Source organism: Copadichromis virginalis, linkage group LG3, assembly GCF_057382275.1.
Source record: "Copadichromis virginalis isolate Kocher_CV1m ecotype Utaka linkage group LG3, C_Virginalis_male_GT1.1, whole genome shotgun sequence".
Taxonomy (NCBI): domain Eukaryota; kingdom Metazoa; phylum Chordata; class Actinopteri; order Cichliformes; family Cichlidae; genus Copadichromis; species Copadichromis virginalis.
This window is the reverse complement of record NC_140620.1, coordinates 8,331,361-8,351,061: the sequence shown is the minus strand read 5'-3', so window position 1 is coordinate 8,351,061 and position 19,701 is coordinate 8,331,361. Positions and strand designations below refer to the sequence as shown.

General features: G+C 40.8%; 1 protein-coding gene and 2 long non-coding RNA genes across 3 annotated transcripts; 2 read left to right on the top strand and 1 right to left on the bottom strand.

The window, feature by feature from the left end:
* Window positions 1-2,004: 2,004 nt before the first annotated feature.
* On the bottom strand, window positions 2,005-7,892 carry LOC146712580 (uncharacterized). The gene is made up of 6 exons (XM_085452169.1): window positions 7,748-7,892; window positions 5,817-6,158; window positions 5,590-5,718; window positions 4,137-4,463; window positions 2,775-3,101; window positions 2,005-2,164 (listed from the first exon to the last, which is right to left on the bottom strand). Exons 1-6 carry the CDS (start codon window positions 7,773-7,775, stop codon window positions 2,100-2,102), a joined length of 1,218 nt encoding a protein of 405 aa, XP_085308295.1. The 5' UTR covers window positions 7,776-7,892; the 3' UTR covers window positions 2,005-2,099.
* A 617-nt stretch (window positions 7,893-8,509) lies between these two features.
* LOC146712579 (uncharacterized) lies at window positions 8,510-10,273 on the top strand. The gene is made up of 3 exons (XR_014919065.1): window positions 8,510-8,646; window positions 9,549-9,717; window positions 10,054-10,273. It is a non-coding gene; the product is annotated as an uncharacterized LOC146712579 (long non-coding RNA).
* A 19-nt stretch (window positions 10,274-10,292) lies between these two features.
* On the top strand, window positions 10,293-11,057 carry LOC146712578 (uncharacterized). Its single transcript, XR_014919073.1, has 2 exons — window positions 10,293-10,535; window positions 10,654-11,057. It is a non-coding gene; the product is annotated as an uncharacterized LOC146712578 (long non-coding RNA).
* Window positions 11,058-19,701: the final 8,644 nt, after the last annotated feature.

Below are 19,701 nucleotides of genomic sequence, written 5' to 3'. Positions count from 1 at the left end.
AGGCAGCCTGGGATCGAACCACCGACCTTCTGATTAGTGGCTGATCTGCTCTGCCACCTGAGCTACAGCCACCCCATCATAATACTAATGTGTTGTACATTATTATTTGTATATTAATCTATTTTTTATTTATAGTATTTACCAACATCAAAAAGTTGCAAGCAAAGAAAGACCACACCATGGTGCATGTTTAAACAAGGAAGGTTTATGCATAAAAAATATTACCGTATTTCCTGGACTACAAAGCGCACCTGAATATTAGCCGCACAAGCTAAAATCAGGGGGAAATCCTGTTTTGTACCTACATTAGCCGCACCTGACTAAAGCCACAGGTGTTTCAATGTTGACTTATCATATGTAAGAGAATATGCACAAAGGGAATTGTCAGGAAAGAGATGGCTGTTTGGAGACACACCCCTTTTATTAATATTTTGAAAAACAAGTTATGGGTACATATTTGCATAACCTTTTAGGTATATGTACAAGTAGCGGTAATTACAAGTAGGAAACATGTACTGTGCTTCATAAATGAGTAACAAATGTAGTACATAACAATAACCTGCAGCACACCAGAAAAATAGATCCGGCCTACCTTTTAGGCTCAGGTGCAGCGAAACGGCTTTAACAAGAAGAAAAGTCAGTCATTCACCATCTTTCTCTTCTTCCTGCCACTAAAACCACCAAAGTCCTCTTCTCCAGTGTCGGAAACGAACAGGCTCAGGGTGGCTTCGTCATCCACTCTCAGCTTCTTTCCTTCGTTGTCACTTTCAAAACCAAAGAAATCCTCGTTGTCAGTGTCAGAGTCGAACACCCTCTGAAGGGCCGTGGCGGTGTCCTCCTCTCCATCATGCAGCATTCAGCCCTTCGAAATCCGTTGGTGATCGTGGATGTTTTCACACTTTTCCACACTGTCAGATTCCACCGGTGGAGTTGAGCATAACTTGCTTTTCGCAAGTTTATCACCGCCCATCATCCATGACTCCCGCTGAACGTGTAGCGCTACTTTGAAGTTTGTTTTTCGCGCTACTTGTACGGCACTATGTTGCCTGGCGGATGGACACGTGACCAACATACCACTCTTGAACCCCGATCCTTCCGCCAGGCAACGTAGTGCCGTACAACAGCGGAACAAACAAAACAAATCATCTTACGATATGACAAAAATCAGGAACAATCCATAGAAAAGCCGCACCTGACTAAAAGCCGCAGGGTTCAAAGCTTGTGCAAAAAGTAGCGGCTTATAGCCTGACAATTACGATAATTAAACATAAGTCCTCTCTGCTGACATCTGGCCACCAGATGTCAGCGTCATTTAACACAAGCTTCAATGATTTAGAAAGCTTCGTTTGGCCCTCACTACATTGGGACGTTTGAAATTGAGTCAGTGGGCAGTCAGTCATAAAATAAATTACTATAAAACCAAAGTACCCCAGAAGAGGAGCCCTTTCTGTTTTCCAGATTTGCTGAATAGTAAATGGGGAACTTTATAAGTGCTTTCCCCCATGCAGTTATCGTTAACCATTACACAAATATTTGATTGTCTTCAATTTATTGCTTTATCAATTTATTTATTATAAACAGTAGGGAACTGAAGCCAGCCCATTGTTCCTTCAGTGGGCTAGTTTCAGTCATTATGCAATGTACTGTTTATAAGGTTGGGGAAACCTGCAGTCAGCTGAGACTGAAGAAGTCACTTGGATGAGTGACTGAAAACGCTACGTCCAGATGAACAGAATGTGGAAATTACATTTTTTCCAATCTGTAATTATCTCAAAACTTTGGCAGTTAATTTAGTATATTTTGAGTTATTTCAGTTGTGGAAAACATTGTTTAACCTTGCTGAATCGTGGTGTAGCCGGTCTGGCCTTAAACTCTGATCGCCATTAATATATACCATATATATATATGATATACCATAAGGCTAAGGCGAACTAAGTGAGAAAGTGATATTAATCAATACATAAAAAAAAAAAATCTGACACGACACCCTCCTGAATCTGAATTTATTTCATGAATTCTTGTGTACATTAGTTCAATGAACATTTTATATAGACTAATGTATAAATTGTACAGGTCAGATCAATAATCGAACAAACATATCAAACTAAATGATCAGTGGAGCTGATCCTGGTGTCTTCTGTGTGTTTCTTGGCCTGATTATTCCCTGCAAAGGAAATAGAATAGAGTCACACAAACAAAGAAATAACATTTCAAATCTGCAGGATGCAGATAATCTTAAACAAAGAGGACCCAAAGCAGGCACGTGGAACAGGGAAAGCAAAACTGGACACAATGCACATGAGACAAGGACTATCAAAATAAACCAGGAAACATGGCAAATGGGGAAACCAAGATCCAACACACATAAACCTGATGTGGGAAGAGAACAAACACATGGCATTACATGGCCGAGAGATACAGAGAGAGAGCGATTGATACATGAAGAGACATGATGGGCTGAGAGGCTGAGGTGATGCTGAAGTCAGAACACAGAGACAAAGAGGCGAGATGCTAAAACAAAGAGAGGACTGAGGGACAAAAGGAGATCACTTAAGGAAATTAAACCATCTACAGGCATCACACACACAAAAAAGACAGAAAATTCATAAGCACAAGGTAACTAAATTGTACCAATAGGGACTAGAAACATTAATCACTTAGTAACATCACAACATTGATAAGTGGACAAGACTCAAAGATTAAAAAAAAATACTGGTTCAAAGACCGAGAACCATGACATTAACTAACAAACATGAACTAACTCACTAACTAACCTGTGACTGTGAGCCACAACCTCTTATATCTCCAGGCCTCCTTGCTGTTGACCTGACAGCCGTATTTCCCACTGTCTCCCACTTTGGGGTCTTTCAGGGTCAGACTGAGGTCTCCAGTGGTCAGCAGGTCTTTCTTCATCTTAGTGCGACCTCTGTAATGTTCGTCCTGTTTGTCAGGCTGGTCACTGCCGTTCTCATACACGTGGACCTTCATGTATTCGGGTTCATGGCGTTCCCACACGACTTCAGTGTCTTCAGGCTGGTTTTCTGTGGTTTGAAAGGGCAGACAAACAGACTCCGCCCCTTCCTCCACCTCCACCTTACACTCTGAGAGGACAATAAACACATCATGAGCTGTATAGTGACAACCGTGCATGTAAAATACGAATTACTCGTTATTGATGACACATCACTCACATGCCCACTAACATAAATCACACCATATATGCATAGTATATCAGAGTATTCGAGCCCATATGGAAAAGAAATAGAAAAAAACTTGCATAAGATGTGGCCTACTTCATATAAAGCTCATATGATTTACTCATGAAAGTGGCCACTTTCTCATGACTTTCATACATTGTTTTAGTAAGTATCCAAAACATACAAGTTTCATTATATAATTTTTCAAGAGATCTTATATCTGTTTTCACTCTTGTATGCTTTTCATACAAGTTTCACACAAGACAGATACAAACTTTATAAGATTTATATATATATTTTCCATATGGGAGGAGACAGGGCAGTGCATGTGTCAAACTCAACTTTGCTGGCTAATCACAAGCATAGGCTTGGCGAGGTTGTGCTCACTCACAGTTGCTGCAATCAGAGTTCACAACAATGTCAGACTCTGTAGTTCTCCCTTCTCCATCTGACTAGTACGTACATAGCTCAATGTTATGCTTTAATCACTGGATTTCTAAGTGGCTTTTAGAAATTAGGTGGGCCTTTTAGATTCTTGGGAAAACTGGTCTGATGAGGAGAGACAACATCAATCCAACTTTGAATGAAGCAGGTCTCATTTAGAGAACCTAGGAGGCTAGGAAGCAGATTTCCAGGCTTACACTCCTCTGCAGATTCACTGCTTGTGTTGGAAAGTTTTTCATCGCACTGAAGAAATGGGGAACAACCACAGGTTTCTTTTCTAGACTAGCCAGGCTCACAAAGACCGAGAGCTCTGAAGCCTTATACTGAATTCCCTTACACTCGTCTTACTTTCCCACAAACCTATCTTTGAACATTATCTTTCATTAACTGCTGATATTTATTGAGATCTCCCACAAAGAACTTCAGTCATTACTTCCTCCAAACCATCAACTTGTCACAGAGAATCTGTGAATAAGGATCCACTGCAGCACTGACCTTTGACTTTCAGCTCCACTTTTTTCTCCATCAGGACTTTTCCCTCCTTGCTGTAGGCGGTGCAGGTGTAGGTGTCTCTGGCTGTGTGTGTGGGGTATTTCAGTGTCAGACTGAGGTCTCCAGTCTTCAGTGGTTTTTTATTAATTTCTGTTCGGTGTCTGTAATGTCGATCCTGTTTTTCTGGATGGTCAGAGCCGTTCTCGTACACATGGACGTTCCTGTTATTTCTGTTCTTCCACACAACCTTATTTATTTGAGACAGGTGAACTGTGGCTTTGAAGGGCAGCTTGGCAGACCTCACACCTGTATCCACCTCCACTTCTTGAACTAAAGGAACAACAAAGCACAACATGAGCTGCACAGCATCAGCAGCACACTTCCTTTGGCAGATTGAAGTGAAATATTTACAGTAAAACATAGTGAGTGAAGGAGAAACACTCAGTGCATCATGGAAACCCCCAGCTGCCTACATCTTTTGCAGATGAACTAAAATTATTTGGTCCTTAAAAAATGTATTACATTTAGATAAACACATCCTCAGATGAACAGCTAAATGCAACATTTTACAACAGTGTTATGATTTATTTAACATAAAACCTAGCTCCTGCTGATCAACTGTAGTCAATTAATTGAACAACATCAGACAATATGGGGTTAAAATGTAGACAGACAATGGGATGATGCAGTGAGAAACATTATTCACAGTGGACAAAACTATATAAAGTTTATTTATATAGCCGGATATGAACCACAACCTGAACTTTTGGGAATAAACATGCTTTGTATAGATGAGAACAAAGTGGACATGTTTGTCCTTAATGAAGAGCTCCAGGTTTGTAGAAAACCAAATGTAAGCATGATGGTGAAGAGATGATGTTTAGGCACTATCCGGTCCCCTCTACACCAAAGTATTCTAGAGTCAAAAGTGAGGCCATCTGTCCCAGAGCTGACCCCAACCCTGAGCAAGGGTAGAGGGACCAAGAGACAGAAGAGACTTGAAGAACAAACTACAGAGACGCAACCTCGACACGCAGACAGGAAAGGAATCGTGTGTGGGTATGTGTCTGGTGTTGGTATATTCATTTTGTAAATAGATTTGTAAAGTAGCATTTTAGATTGAGTATTTTGGTCACCTTGTACATATTGTTCACTGCAGCAGCCTAGTAGGTGTGAGAAGCCATTTTTGTTGATTAAGTTTTCTCCTGTTTTTCATGTAGAAAGTTAGGTAAGTGAATTGTCTTTTGTTTGGTTTTCATTTTGTGTAGGAAAGCGTAGGGACCATCAGGGAGTTTTGTTTGTTATTTTTGGCACTGCTCACTGCTGAAGCAAATAAATGGCTGCTTAGCACTTCAAAAGATATTGTTGTTTGTGTTCTTGCTTGGGTGGTGTGTGAGTGGGCCAACTTCTTGTTGCATTCAATACATGTCTAGACAAAGAACGTAACACTACATACCTTCTTTATTTTTCAGCCTTTTATATCCACAAAACATGCCGATACCACAGCAAATAGCCAGGACAACCACAGGAACCAAGACAGCTGAGAGAACTTTGGGCCAGACTGGAGGAGGTGGAGGAGGAGGTTCTGTAATTAGCACAAGCACAAAAAACCTGAACATCATCCAGCAGATTTTGATAAATTTAGAGTTCACTTCTCCTCTAACCTCTGTCTACATCGCTGACCTGTGACCTTCAGTTGTAAGTAAATCCAGCTCACATCTCGTCCAATGATGCGGAGGATGCAGGTGTAGGTTCCACTGTCAGAGACTGTCGGGTTTCTCAGAGTGAGGCTGAGGTCTCCAGTTTGCAGAGCATCAGCACTCATTGATGTTCGGTTGGTGTAACGCTGGTTTTGGTCATCCAAATCATCACCACTCTTCACACGAACATGGACTGTTGGGATGTTGAGGTCCTTGCGGTCCCACACTGCTGCTGTGAACTCACTGGGAGCAGCTAGTAACTGACAGGGCAGCAGAACAGACTCTGCCCCCTCGTACACCTCCACTGCTGTGGCATGCTGGGAAACTGAGGAGAGAAAATATGAAGCCGATGAATGCAGTGATTTTGTAACATCAGGTGAGACAGTATGAGGACCAACATGCACAAGAGTTGAAAGGTTAAAGTCTCAAGTCTAGCTACAGATGCAAAGATTGTTTGTATTTACACACTTACAATATGTTTACTTTGGTCTGAATCTGAATCTGAATCTGTTGATGAGTTTATAAATTTTGTCTTTTTTGTGGCTTGGCTCCTTTTCACACAGAGGAAACTCCCAGTGAACCAGAATCTCTCAGTAAAAATCACATGAGAAGATTCAGTCCTCTTAAGCTGGGCAGACACTGCGATTTTTTCAGTCGCGCGATTCAGCTCCTGCTCAAACTGCACGATTGACTCGCAGGGGTTAGAAGTTCATAGGTCACGATGCAGGTCTCACACTATACGGCCCGATGCTCTGATGCGACCTGAGTGCTCACACTGTGCCTCCATAACATGAAGGTTATAACAGAAAAACTGTCGCTCGCTCTCCCTGTCTTTCACTCACACAGACACACCACCACCATCAACTTTGCTAAATTGCTAATGAAAAACATGATCAGCTGTGATTGAGCAGCAGTGTCGATCCAACTATTTTCACGGTTGTTGTGGTCGTGATCATTTTGTGATGCCACATCGAAAAGGCTCAGATGAGCCATAGTCCTACAAGTTGTGCCTCCATCGCTTGTGTCCAGATCACACGCTGCTACGTCTTTTTTGCTGACATTTGTGTTTGCGCGTGCGCAGTGTGACAAACTGCGGAGACACCCTCACGACGGTTGCGAGGATTTCAAACAGGTTTGAAATCCTCCCGACCAAGCGATTGATGATTGGGAGCTGGTCGTGAGGTGTTAATCGCGTCTCGTTAACCCACGTATACTACACGATGCACGACGCACGATGAAGGCCAAAATCAGGCCGATCGCCAAATCGGTCGCACGACTCAAAAATCGTCTCAAAATGGGCCAAAAATCGCACAGTGTGAGCCCAGCGTTACTGGTCACACGTCCCTATGACAGGGGTGACAAAAGTAAGACTCATGGATCTCATGGAGGACTTACTCACAATTGGTAAAAAATAAATAAATCTATGGTTGTTATAGTTTGTGTACTCTGCACATTTGTGCACAAAGTATACAGAAGCTGTTTAGCTCAGACTTGGAGCGTACACTTGGCAGTTGTTTGTTTTTCCTCAGGTACTTTCCCCATAAACAAATACACTGGTTTTTATTTGGAACTGGACAAAAAGTACCTCTTCCAAAGACTCTCCGTGCAGTTGGTCTGCAAAGACCAATATAACTGCACCCAAGGGTGATCATCAAGTTTACATCTGCACAAATGAAGCAGCACATATTGAGCATCATAGAGGGTGATTATTGGAAAAATGATTGGATTGAGCTGCATAGGGAGGGGCTTCATTCACGATAATACACACAGCACTCATCAGTGCAGTGGTTTTACATTATGATCTCAAGTTACAGACATCTGTGTGTGTGTGTGTGTGTGTGTGTGTGTGTGTGTGTGTGTGTGTGTGTGTGTGTGTGTATGCATGCATGCAGAGGATCTGAGTGTCTTTCTTACCAAGTAAGAGGAGCAGCAGAATCTTCATCCTGCAGTCAAAGTCCCGTTAAATCTAATCCTCAGTCAGACTGCGGACACATAAAGCAGCACACTGCAAACACTCCGAGAGACTGAAGCACAAACACCAGTTTACTTTCAGGTTCACTGTTCAGTCATGGGGGGGGGGGTGAGAGTATATAGTGTTACAGTGCTATAATCCTATTTTTATCTGGGAGAAAATAGAACTAACTAGGAATGCACCAACACAGCAACAACAAACACATGTACCAAACTATTATGTCTTGTTTTTAAAGAGTGAGTGAGCTACAGAGAGCTCAGACTTTCATAATAATATGTGACCAGTGTCACCTGGCAGTCAGCGACCTGCTCTCTGGGACTGGAAGAGTAGGAGTGAAAAAGAAGTGGTGGGTGGGTAAGGAGTGGTCAGCTTCCAGAATTTCAGGAGAAGATGATCTCAGTAGTACAGAACAGAGTGAAACAAGACCCTGATGCTACATACGACATATAAAACTAGAATTACTGAGCCTTTTTTTTCCTGGTGCAAGTCGCTACTACTAGATTTACTAAGCCTGCGCAAATTTCCCCTGGACCTAACACCTCCTAGCACCCCGCTGAGAGGCCTTCAGCTCCATCGTTCTCCTGCTTTTGTGGTGCAAACACACCCTCCCCCAACCCCCAACCAGGAGAGATTCAGAAAGTCAAAAACAGCTCCATTGGTTTCATGACCACGTTCTCTACCAGCCTCTCACCCCAAGGGGAGAAGGGTCTGGCTGCAGCCACTGTGGAGCTCCACACTAACCGGAAACACGTGACCTCCACAGTAGCCGGAAGCACGTGACCTCCACACTAGCCGTAAACATGCATGGATACCGTGGAAGTCTTGCAAGTTGATCACAAAGGTTGGTTAAGTCTTTCTTAAATAAATTTGCCGTTAGTGATTTTATAATTCTAGGGATCGTCTAGTTTACAATGATCATGTTGCCACTTATTTAAACAACATTCCTCCTTATTTTAATGTTTTTTCATCGTGCTCCATGGCAGAGAAACACACAAATATGCTTTTTCCTGGGCCTGGTTTAAGTAAGAGAGCTGGATTAACGGCTTCTGTGGGCGAGAAGAAGCAAAAACCACATTTTGCATTAGAGTATGATTTATTGTTGGTGTCAGAGATGCAAAATAACGAATACTTCAATACTGTACTTAAGTAGAATTTTCTGGTATCTTTACTGCTGTACTTTTTTGTGCCTACTGTATACTTCTTTATACTTCTACTTCTCACATTTTAGCACGCGTATCTGTACTTTGTAATCCGTACATTTGTAAATCAGCCCCCCACACGCGTGCTTTGGACGCAAGATTACTTCAAAATTTTGTACATAAATGATATTTTAGACCCTGTACTTCTTGCTTCGACTTGACTAAAAAGTCGAGTCGGTGCTTTTTAAACAGAGGTATCTAAACTGTAGTAAGGAACGTGTGTACTTGTGACACCTTTGGTTAGCGTCAACACTGTAAATTTCGTCACAAACAGATTTATATATTTATCAATACTTCTATTCATTATTCTTTTCTGTACAGCTTTTTTATTGCCCAGATTTTAGTTAGCCTCTGTTCAATTGACTGTTATATGTCAATAGAAACATGTCTCACAAATTAAAGTGTCTTGTAAAATATTTGTGGGGTTTTTTTTTCAAGAATTTTCTTCCCAAATCTATTACATGCCAACTGTAAATTGTTATTTCTGCTAAATCCTTAACTTAAATGTATATATGGTGTTTATCTGTTTCTCTCTCTGTTTTAGATGCACACATCAATCTGGAATTCGGGCTTAAAGCCAGAATTGCAGGAATGCAACACGTGTTGCAGAGGACTCTTTCACTGCCCTCTGTGCCCCACTTTCAGCCCTACTGTCAGGGCAAAGATTGAGGAGCATCTAAGTGTGCATATAAAAAATGCTTTGCCTTTCAAAGGTATGTTTGTATTAAATATACTTTATAGTTATAAATATGCACTTTTTTAGGCACTTCTGCAGTATCTTTGTTGACTTAAAAGTTGCTGTTGATATTGTACAGTTCAGTGCATTCATCTGCAACAAAAATAGTGTTTTTATAAAATATATTTTTATTTACTTTTCACCACTTTTCTTGACATAACTTTTGTGATCCATACCATTTAACTTTCATTATTGAGGTTGGCTTGGATGTTTTTGTTAACATGTACAATCTGATTGTTAGACAAATTGATTGCATTCTATACAACTACATTTAAATTACATCTGTTTGTTTGTTTGTTTTTTTCTCTTACAGATAAAATGATATGCCGGTGCAGGCTGCCTTGTAGGACAACAGGACACTTTCACTGCCCTGTCTGTAAGATTACAATCATACGGCGTGGGGATATGGCAAGGCATTTATTGTCTTGTCAGCATTCTTCAATGCCAAGTCAGCCACCATTATCAGGACTGCTCCCCGCTGAACTCTCCGAGGAGACCCGTATTCCTCCGGCAGTACTCTTCGAGGAGCCCCGTTTCCCACCCAAGGTTTTGTCTTCGGTATCTGAACCATTTTCTGAGTCTTTGTTAGAACATTCATTGGCTCTACCCTCTGTGTTCAATAAAACTGCAGCTGATGGAAAGTCCATGAAAATGACATGCCCTCACTGTGGCCTTACTCTTCATAGCTCTGGCAAGCTATTTGCACACTGGAGAGAGGAAGCCAAAGCTGTGCTTGAAGGACAACACGTGTCCATTTTCAGACTGAAAAAGCGCAAGTTCCAGGAAGTCAGTCAAGTCAGTATTCACTTTAAACAGTAGTGTAATTACATGGTTAGTGACATTTGAATAACTGTTAAAAACTGTTCTGCAACAGAGAAATAACTATGTTTTCATCCCCATTTGCCTGACACAGGAGCCAGCAGTTGTTGAAGATCTGCGTCCTGCTGTGCAGTGGGCTGTCCAAAATAAGGCACTTTTCTGTGGACATGTAACAATGCCCAAATATCTGTCCTTAAATCAAGGGGACCAGCAGAGGGTCTTAAGAGACATGTCAGAGGAAGAAGACACTGGAGCAAGGGACTTGTTCCTCTTTGTTTTTCAGTTTGCAAAGGACATGGAGCTCTTTTTGAAAGCATGTGCTGATGAGCAGGGGCTAAGGGTCAGTGCTATGTTTGACATGTAATGGACAAATGAAGGCACTGGCTGTGTTTGTTTGTTTGTTTGTTTGTTTGTTTAATATGCTGTTGTTGTTGTTGTTTTGTTTTGTTTTGTTTTTTGCGTAGTACAAAATTCCAATTAAACTTATTTCAAAATGTTGTTCACTTGATTCTGTGTCCATACTTATAATAAAGGATTACAGTGTAACAGCATTAAATGTAAATGTAACAGCATTTTTTTTAAACTTGTAATTTCAAAATAAAAAGCTTATTGTTGATATTAACAGTAAAGAATTGTAATCAATAATATTTTTATACATTTTAAACATTAACACTCTGGGCTCTATCCTGGCCATCTGTGGACACTTCACTTATTCTTTTTTTTGACTACTGCACTGCAGTGGACCAAAAGAATGACACGGGTTTGATCTTAAGGATCTAATAGTTGTGTGTGTTGTGCATGACATTGCCACACAAATATGTATTTGCAAGATAGAGTAGAATAAATTTTGACGCATGAAATATTACATAGGCTGCAGTGAATTTCTGTTGATACAGACTATTGAGCTTTGAGTTTCCCAGTAAAACTTAGCTTTGAAGCACCTGCTAAAAACACTTTTACTCTTGTACATTTCAAAACAAGACACCATAGCCAAAATATTAACAAAATATATATTATTAAAAAATTCAAAGCTGCACATACAGCAACAAACACCGTTAGTAAATGTGTCCTGGAGTTTATGCAGGTGCAGAAAGTGCTGCTGCTGTAAGTCAGCCTAACAGCTTCCAGATCACTTCTTTTTCTGGGAAGATGGTAGGAAGGCCATCACTGCTCATTTCTACAGTCTCCCAGATCTTGGAATACAATCCCTTTGTACCATGAAACCACTTCGCAGTACTAGGAGTCCACTAAAACCTATAAAGAGAGTGATCCTGGAAGAAATGGGGCACTAGTGACCTCAACAATTGCAAGACAGCCTTTTCCCCGATGCTCAGATACAATTTTGATTTTGATGAAAAGGACTGGTACTATTTTAAAGAGTCACGTCGGCAAAAGTAGATAAATGTTTTAAGAAATCTACATTTTATAGCATTTTGTGAACATACACAAAAAGTGGCCATTTTTGGCAACAAACAAGCTGAGAGTTTATTTTTTGCTCTCCTTGAACAAAAATAATAGTGCATAATAATCAATGTTGATGTTAATCAATTAGATGTCCCAGACACTACTATTAATAATACAGCAGCCCCTCGTTTATCGCTGGTGTTACGTTCAAAAAATAACCCGCGGTAGGTGAAATCCATGAAGTAGCCAACTTTATTTTTTACAATTATTACAGATGTTAAGACTGTAAAACCACTCACTACATGCTTTATACACTTTTCTCAGACAGACATGAACATTTTCACACTTTTCTCTTTTGTTTAAACACTCTTAGAGTTCAAACCTTCGTAGAAACATAAGTCCAGTATCATGGAATGAAACCTAAAGGTGCATTTGAGGGTGCAAAACGTTTCGTCGGCATTGTTGTGTTTGTTTGGGAGAAAACTTCCAAACATACAGTACAGCACTTCAGAGTTACATTGCTAGCGATCGAAGATTTATGTAAATTCGACAAGCTAAACGCATTCTGTACTGTACAGCAGGAGTCCCGAACCTTTTTGCACCACAGACCACTTTAATGTCAGACAATATTTTCAGGGAACGACCTTTAAGGTGTCGCGGATAAATACAACAAAAGAATAAAAAAAAGAAACTGTGGTATTTTGAAAATATAATAATAAACGTGACTTGAGCTGTGCGCCAGCAACAATGAAAGTGACATCCTCCTCTCTGCTTCTTAACGCTCTCTGGTCGCTATGGTAACGCGTAAATAGTTCTTTCAAAATAAGACACACAACTACAACCATACATTTCACACCGGAAGATCAACTCTCGCGGAACGGTACCAAAAGACTCACGGACCGGGACCGGTCCGTGGGCCTATTAGGGACCGCTCCTGTACAGGAGACACTGGACTAGATTGATTGACAATGGTCTACAGCAATCAGAACGCACAACACGATGTACTGTAAAAAAAATAATAAATCAGCGAAACAGCAAGTGTCACTTTTGGCCACGAACAATTTAGGGGATGGTGAATTTTTTTGAACAAACCCAGCGTGTTAAAAAAAAACCCCACTTAAAACCATTTTTATTTCTCAGCAGCATCAATAGTAACAAAAACGCAATTTAGTTTTCGCTGTCAAAGTCGATTTAACTGAAGTTACGTGTTTCCGGTTACTGTGGAGCTCCACAGTGGCAGCCAGGTGCTCTTGCCCAAGGGGCCCTTTCCCAAGTAAGATGCATTGGAGACATATTTGGTGTCCAAGTCCGTGGCCATCCTGTCACGGACCCAGCTCTGGAGGACTCGGGGTCCGTGAGCAGTTTTGACTGTTGATGTTATTGTTGTTATTATTATTATTTTGGTGATGTGTGTGTTTTTCTGCACTGTGCTGTGTTAGTCTGTGTCCCACTCATATGTATAGGCAGGGTATGGGTGTGTATGTCTGCGGGTGTGGCTGGAGGATGGAGCTCAGCCACCTGCAGGCCTGAGGGGTGTGGCCCTGCGGAAGGACTGGCCACACCTGAAGTTCATGCCACACCTGTTGGTGATCAGGGCTCGTCGGGGGAGCTACTTAGGAGAGAGTTGGAGCTCCCACCGGCGCGGGATCATTGAGTTATCTTACCAAGTCAGTGTGTGTCAGCTTATGTCTGTGCTGTGCGTATATGCCCGCCGAGGGTTAGTGTTGACGGCTGCGTCTCTGGTTTCCCTACAGTAGGAGGAGTGGTCCGGAGAGGCAGCACGCACGGGGGTGCGGAAACACAACAGCGGGGAGCACGAGCACAGATATCGGAGGGAAGCACGCACACGGGGTTCGAGGGAGCAATGGGGAGTTATTGTATTTACAGCCTTTTCATTGTAAATAAAGAGCACTGTTTGCACCGCAGAGTCTGCGTTTTGGGTCCTCCTTTCCCCACATCCCCACGGTCTGCCAGCCAGACCGTGACACATCCAGAACTTGATCCCAAATTTGTCTGGCTTGGTTGCGATATACTGTGTGAATGGACAACGAACCTTGGTAGGGAACAGCTGTTCATCTATGGTCATGTGTTCTCCTGGAGTGAAACTCTTAGCACAGTTCTAGTTGAAGCGTGTCCAGATGTCGGAGATTGCCACAAATTTGTCTGTTTTCACCTGTTCTGCCCGCATGTCCTTGACATCAAATCGAAGGTGTTGCATAATTGAAATGAAGGAGACATTGTCTCTTTGATTACTGGCACCAGAAATCCTTCTGACCAGCAATCCACACTGGCACCAACAGGACACATGATTGCTCTTACAAACAGGATTGAAATGAATGTCATCAGTTCATGAATTGACAAATTCCAGTCCTGCTCTGGTCTGCGGGCTTGATGGACCGTACACTCCCTGATGGGGAGTGAATAAATAAATAGAGAATGGTAAATTAACATAAAACTCACTCTAAATAGGTTTATATAAATATCATATGTACTATGGCAATTAAAAACATTAGCAGACTCAGTAGGTCCAGCTTGCGCAGTGAAGCACGAGCGATTTGCTACTGCACTGAGTATTCCAATATCCTCCTCCATTCATACAGTGCCACCTTTGACGTGTGGCAAAAGAACAGAACTGAGGGACAGAATTTATTTTTTGTTTTTTAATTTTTGCTATTTTTACATGAACAGGCAGAGGAGGGAACATGCAAAGCTGGAGAGATCACACGTCACTCACGTCATTGTATTAGCAACTATTCAATCTGTTTTCACAGATTTTTGTTTTTAAATTAAACAGATTTGCATTTCCATATATTGTGAATGTGTGTCTATCTATTTGCAGGTCAGTCAATGTGTGGGATATACGGCAGGCATTTTTGAGGGTTGTAACAGATTTTTCTCCGCCTTGGATCTGAGCTACTCTGAGTGAACAAATGCAAACGTGCCAGGCCTCAAAGATAATGGGTGGTTTGCACAACAAAAGCAGGAGGAGAGTCAAGCTGACGACCTGTGAAAATCTCAGCAGGGGTGAATAACACCTTGGGACTTGTGTCAGAAAATAAAAAAGTCAGCAATTCTAGGAGGTTTTAGGTCCAGGGGATTCACGCAAATTTGCGCAGGGTCAGTAAATCTAGTGATAAAGGACAAATGCAGGACTACATGTTTAGTGCTCAGCTCAGATAAAATAATTATTGTGGATGATTTTCACATCCATGCAGATGCTAAGAATGACATCTTCAACATAGAATAATTTGTTATTAGACTCAGTTGGCTTCCTAGGTTCCTCTTCAGCACTGCAGCCAGGCTGATAGAAAGTCCAATCATTCCAAGTAAAATGAAAAAGAAAAGAAAATTATCTCACTCTGATGTGGGTTTGATTTCTGTGACACATTTTGTTTTTATTTTTCATATTATTTTTCAGTGTGTGAATGTGTGCGTGAATGGGTGGATGACTGGATATGTAAAGCGCTTTGGGGTCCTTAGGGACTAGTAAAGCGCTATATAAATACAGGCCATTTACCATATTATTTAGCATTTTTGGTGGACACAAGTTTTTATGGTGGAACTTATTAAGGCCTACATTTACTCTGCATGAAGAAACACATCTATTTTTAGTGATGTTGTTTGTGGTGCTGGTGTTTTTAGAGTGTTAACTCTAAAATGGCACGTTTTTTAATTGTGAGTTGCACTTCTTTTGTTTTTTTTTAATTGTTAACTTTGTGGTTTTGCAGACCTCAACTTGCTTTCAGTGAGAACCTGCTGATGTGGGTCTGAAGAACAAATGGTCACATGACCAAAGAACTATTAAAACAGCACTGAGTGGTCACTGTTCCCATAGATCAACCATCAGCAGTGCCCTCCAGTGGTGAAAACACAGGTATGAACACCACAGGTCTGATCCCTGACTCCTACATCATAGCGAGCAGCATACACTTCAGCAGCATCAGGAAATGTTAATATGTTGATTCATTTTTTTTCTTTAGTTTTTTAACTACCGTATTTTTCGAACCATAAGGCACACCTGATGATAAGGCGCATTAAGCGAAACAAAACAGATAATAACTTTATTCAACTCATTCTTCTTGCTTCCTTCACTTCTGTTCCATGGGTTCATTAATACCGAACTCTCTCGCAGCTGCTCTCTTTCCATGTTGTTGCAGTATATTAATGACTAACCTCCTTTTGTGGATGGATTATCTCAGTTGTTCTCCTGACTGAAGTTTGGTTCATTTATAGCAGGGGTCAGCAACCTTCAACATCCAAAGAGCCATTTGTACGGTGGCCCCTAGAGACAAAGCACGTACAAACTCCAAAGCACTTGCAACCCCAAAATGCATGCAAATTCCATAACACAACGAAAGTGCTCCAGGACGCTAGGGGCAGTGTTGAGCTTTTGTTACCTAGTAACTACACAAGCCAGGAAGTACCAATGACCGGATTTGGGGTCTGCAGCCTTTTTTTTTTTTTTGAAAGCTTAACACAGGCTGTCTCCAAATTCAGGGTCCGCAGCCTTTTTTTTTTAACTTTATTTATCACATTTTAGACATACAGTCAAGTAAAACAGGGATCACATAAAAGATGACTTTGTGGTAGTACAATGAGGAACAGAAAGAGTGACAAGGACAGTGAGACAAAAAATAAAATAAATTAAGGGGAACATAAATAAACAAAAGTTTGCAAGAGCCAAAATCAAGTTAGCAGTTTCAATCGGTTATAGATGTTAACAGTCTTGAGAGCCTTAGTGTTTTTTGATGAGGAGATTGTCCTTATATATTGTGCAAGTTCCATTTTTAATACAAGAAGTTCAGGCTTTCTGCCGAGGACTTTGCTTTTGTGCATATGAAATTTTGCCAAAAATAAAACCAAATTTATAAAGAAGAAAGCATCATTGTCCTTGTCTTTAAAATTATAATAGCCAAAGATAACATCCTTATAGTATAGTTGAAGATTAGGGAGAACAAAGTCAGTAATAAACTTGTGGAAATCCTTCCAGAATTTACACGTAAATTTACATGACCAAAACAGATGAGAAACTGTTTCAGGTTGCTCTTCACAGAAGGTACAATTTACATTTATTTCAGCCATAAATTTGGACAAATATTGTTTGGTAGGGTAAAACCTATGAATCAACTTAAAGGAAATCTCTTTAATTTTGTTTGTCAAGAAAAACCTTTGTGGTAAAGTCCAAACTTTTTTCCATTCAACATCTGTTAAAAAATTGGCCCAATAAAATATGACTGATGGAACAGAGACCATTGCATCCTGAAAGAGAGATCTTATTTTGGTATTTATAGACTTATGAGAGGAAAATCAGGTCTGCAGCCTTAAAGGCCACATTTTAAGGCAGATTACGTCACAGCGACACGACAACGGCTGTCCCAATTCAAAGGCTGCTCCAAATGCAGCCCTCAAATGCGTCCTTAATTTCCCTGAATTTTAAGGATGGGTCGGTGTAGCCTTCATGGCCCAACATATCCCAGACTTCATAGTGCGGCTGTGGTGTGGATAATTTTGCTGAAAAAAAAAAAAACGGCGGAAGCAGAGCGGACGAAGAGTAAACTTTCAGAAGTAAGTACTGAATATTATGTCACTTATTTATGCGCAAAATGTTTTTATAACGAAGAACATTAAAACATCACTGTTGGCCACATGTCGGGAAAGTTATGTGACATTAGCGATGTTTGTACTAACTTGGTTTTAAAGCCTTCACTTCAAAATATACACCGTTCAATAGTTGACTTTAATCTTACAGAGAATGTGATGATTTTATGGATAATTAAAGTCAGTCATATATCCACAAACACAACAAGCTGAAAGTCAGTGATGCTGCTCGGTTTGCAGTCCTGAATATCACGGCACAAGCAGGATTCACTGCACTGTTAATGTGCAAATTCCCTGCTGACTCGGCCTCAGGATGTGTAGAGGCAAGAATCAAGCGCACCCAAATGAGCGCATCAGTGATCATGTGCGCATCAGGCAGAGGGAGAGTGAGAGACGAAAAGCAGCAGCAGAGCACGGCAGTGGTATCGCAGTTTGTGTGATTCCGTGTGCGTTAATGAGACTGTAAGTGTTATTACCTTTGACAGGTTAACTGGTAGGATAATAGTTATAGTTGTTTGTGTATGTTTAAGCTAAAGTTATGCCTCAGTACACTGCTATCACGTTAGTAGGTTTATTTCATTCTTTAATTAACTAGCACTAAGTTAATACCAGTGGCCAGAATCTCCCCCAATGACTATATCCCGCGGTTAAAGGATTTTTCTGTTATTTATTGTTTAGTTTAGCTGTTGTTAGCTTGCCACATGCTTGCCTTAGTACTAGCAACTGGGAAGATATGCGCTATTTAACCAAATTCTGGTCTTACGGCGACCCCTTGTGGACATTGTAAAATATTGCTGTGTCTGAGTAGATGATGTCTTCTGATTGTTGCTTAGTTATCTTTGACCCTGCTGATTATAGTATTACCTGTTTCTGTTTCCAGACAACCATGCTTATAGTCACCTATACTGCATCTGCCACAATTAGAAGTGCATATCTGGCTGTATCATAGTTGGATTTATCCTGGCAAGCCCTGTGAAGCTTCATTAAAGATGGTGAACTAAACTCCTGGACTGCTGCAGTCTTTCTTTCTTTTTTTTTTTTTTTTCTTGGAAGTGACATCAGAAACAGCAGCATGTGACATCACGTGATGGCGGAGCTTCAGTTCATCCTTTGTCATCCTTTTTTTTTTTTTTTTTTTTTTTTTTTTAATAGGACAGGGGGAAAGAATGAAAGAAAGAGGGGGAGAGGAAGAAAGAAAACCAAAGGGGAGAAGAGACAGTGAGAAGGGGGGGAAGAGAGAAAAAAAAAACAAAAAAAAAAAAAACTCCTGGGTCACCTGTATGGAGAGAAAGAAAAACAAAAAAAAAAACAGGGGAGACAGCAAACAACAAAGAGCAACATAATAATAAAAATTAAAAAAAAGCACCATCACAATAAACTAGCTAGTCATAGATATCAATAGTTACTAAATAGTAAACGATATTGTGCAGCACGCAAGATAGACAGCGCACAGTGTGCTTTGAGACAGCAGCCAAGAAAGCTGTAGTCCGCATCTGTTAATACCCCTGTGTGCATACCTGTGTGGATCAGCATGCTTGCATTCCAAAGGTTTCTCCATGTAATGATCTGCTAGAGGGTCTGGGGAGCCACAGCCCTGTCCTCTATGGTATCAAGCAGGAATGGAGGAGATCAAAACTCCAGACATCCAGAGGCCCCCCAGAGCAGTCTTTCTGACCGACGACTTAGGCCAGACTTGTATACCCAGCACTTCATACATATATATATATATATATATATATATATATATATATATATATATATATATATATATATATATATATATATGTATATATATATATATATATATATATATATATTTCTACAGTTAATGTTAGCTATGTTATATTGCTGCCTCTGCTCGGTGGTGTCGAGCCAAACGGACTTTAACGTGTGTTTGAACGAGCTGACGGTTCACTCGTTAAGCTGAAAGAAAGATGCTTTAATCACAGCAGTCACACATTTGTCCACTGCACCATCTGGAACTCTTCTTGTTTACACTCGTAATAACACAAACACTAAATCCTGCTTCTCTGGTGCTGTTGTGTAGCAGTGTGTACACCTGAGACTGTCACCTGTCTGTCTGTCCTGCACTCTCTCTCTGTTTCTTTCTCTCTGATTGTGGAATAAAAGTATGAACATG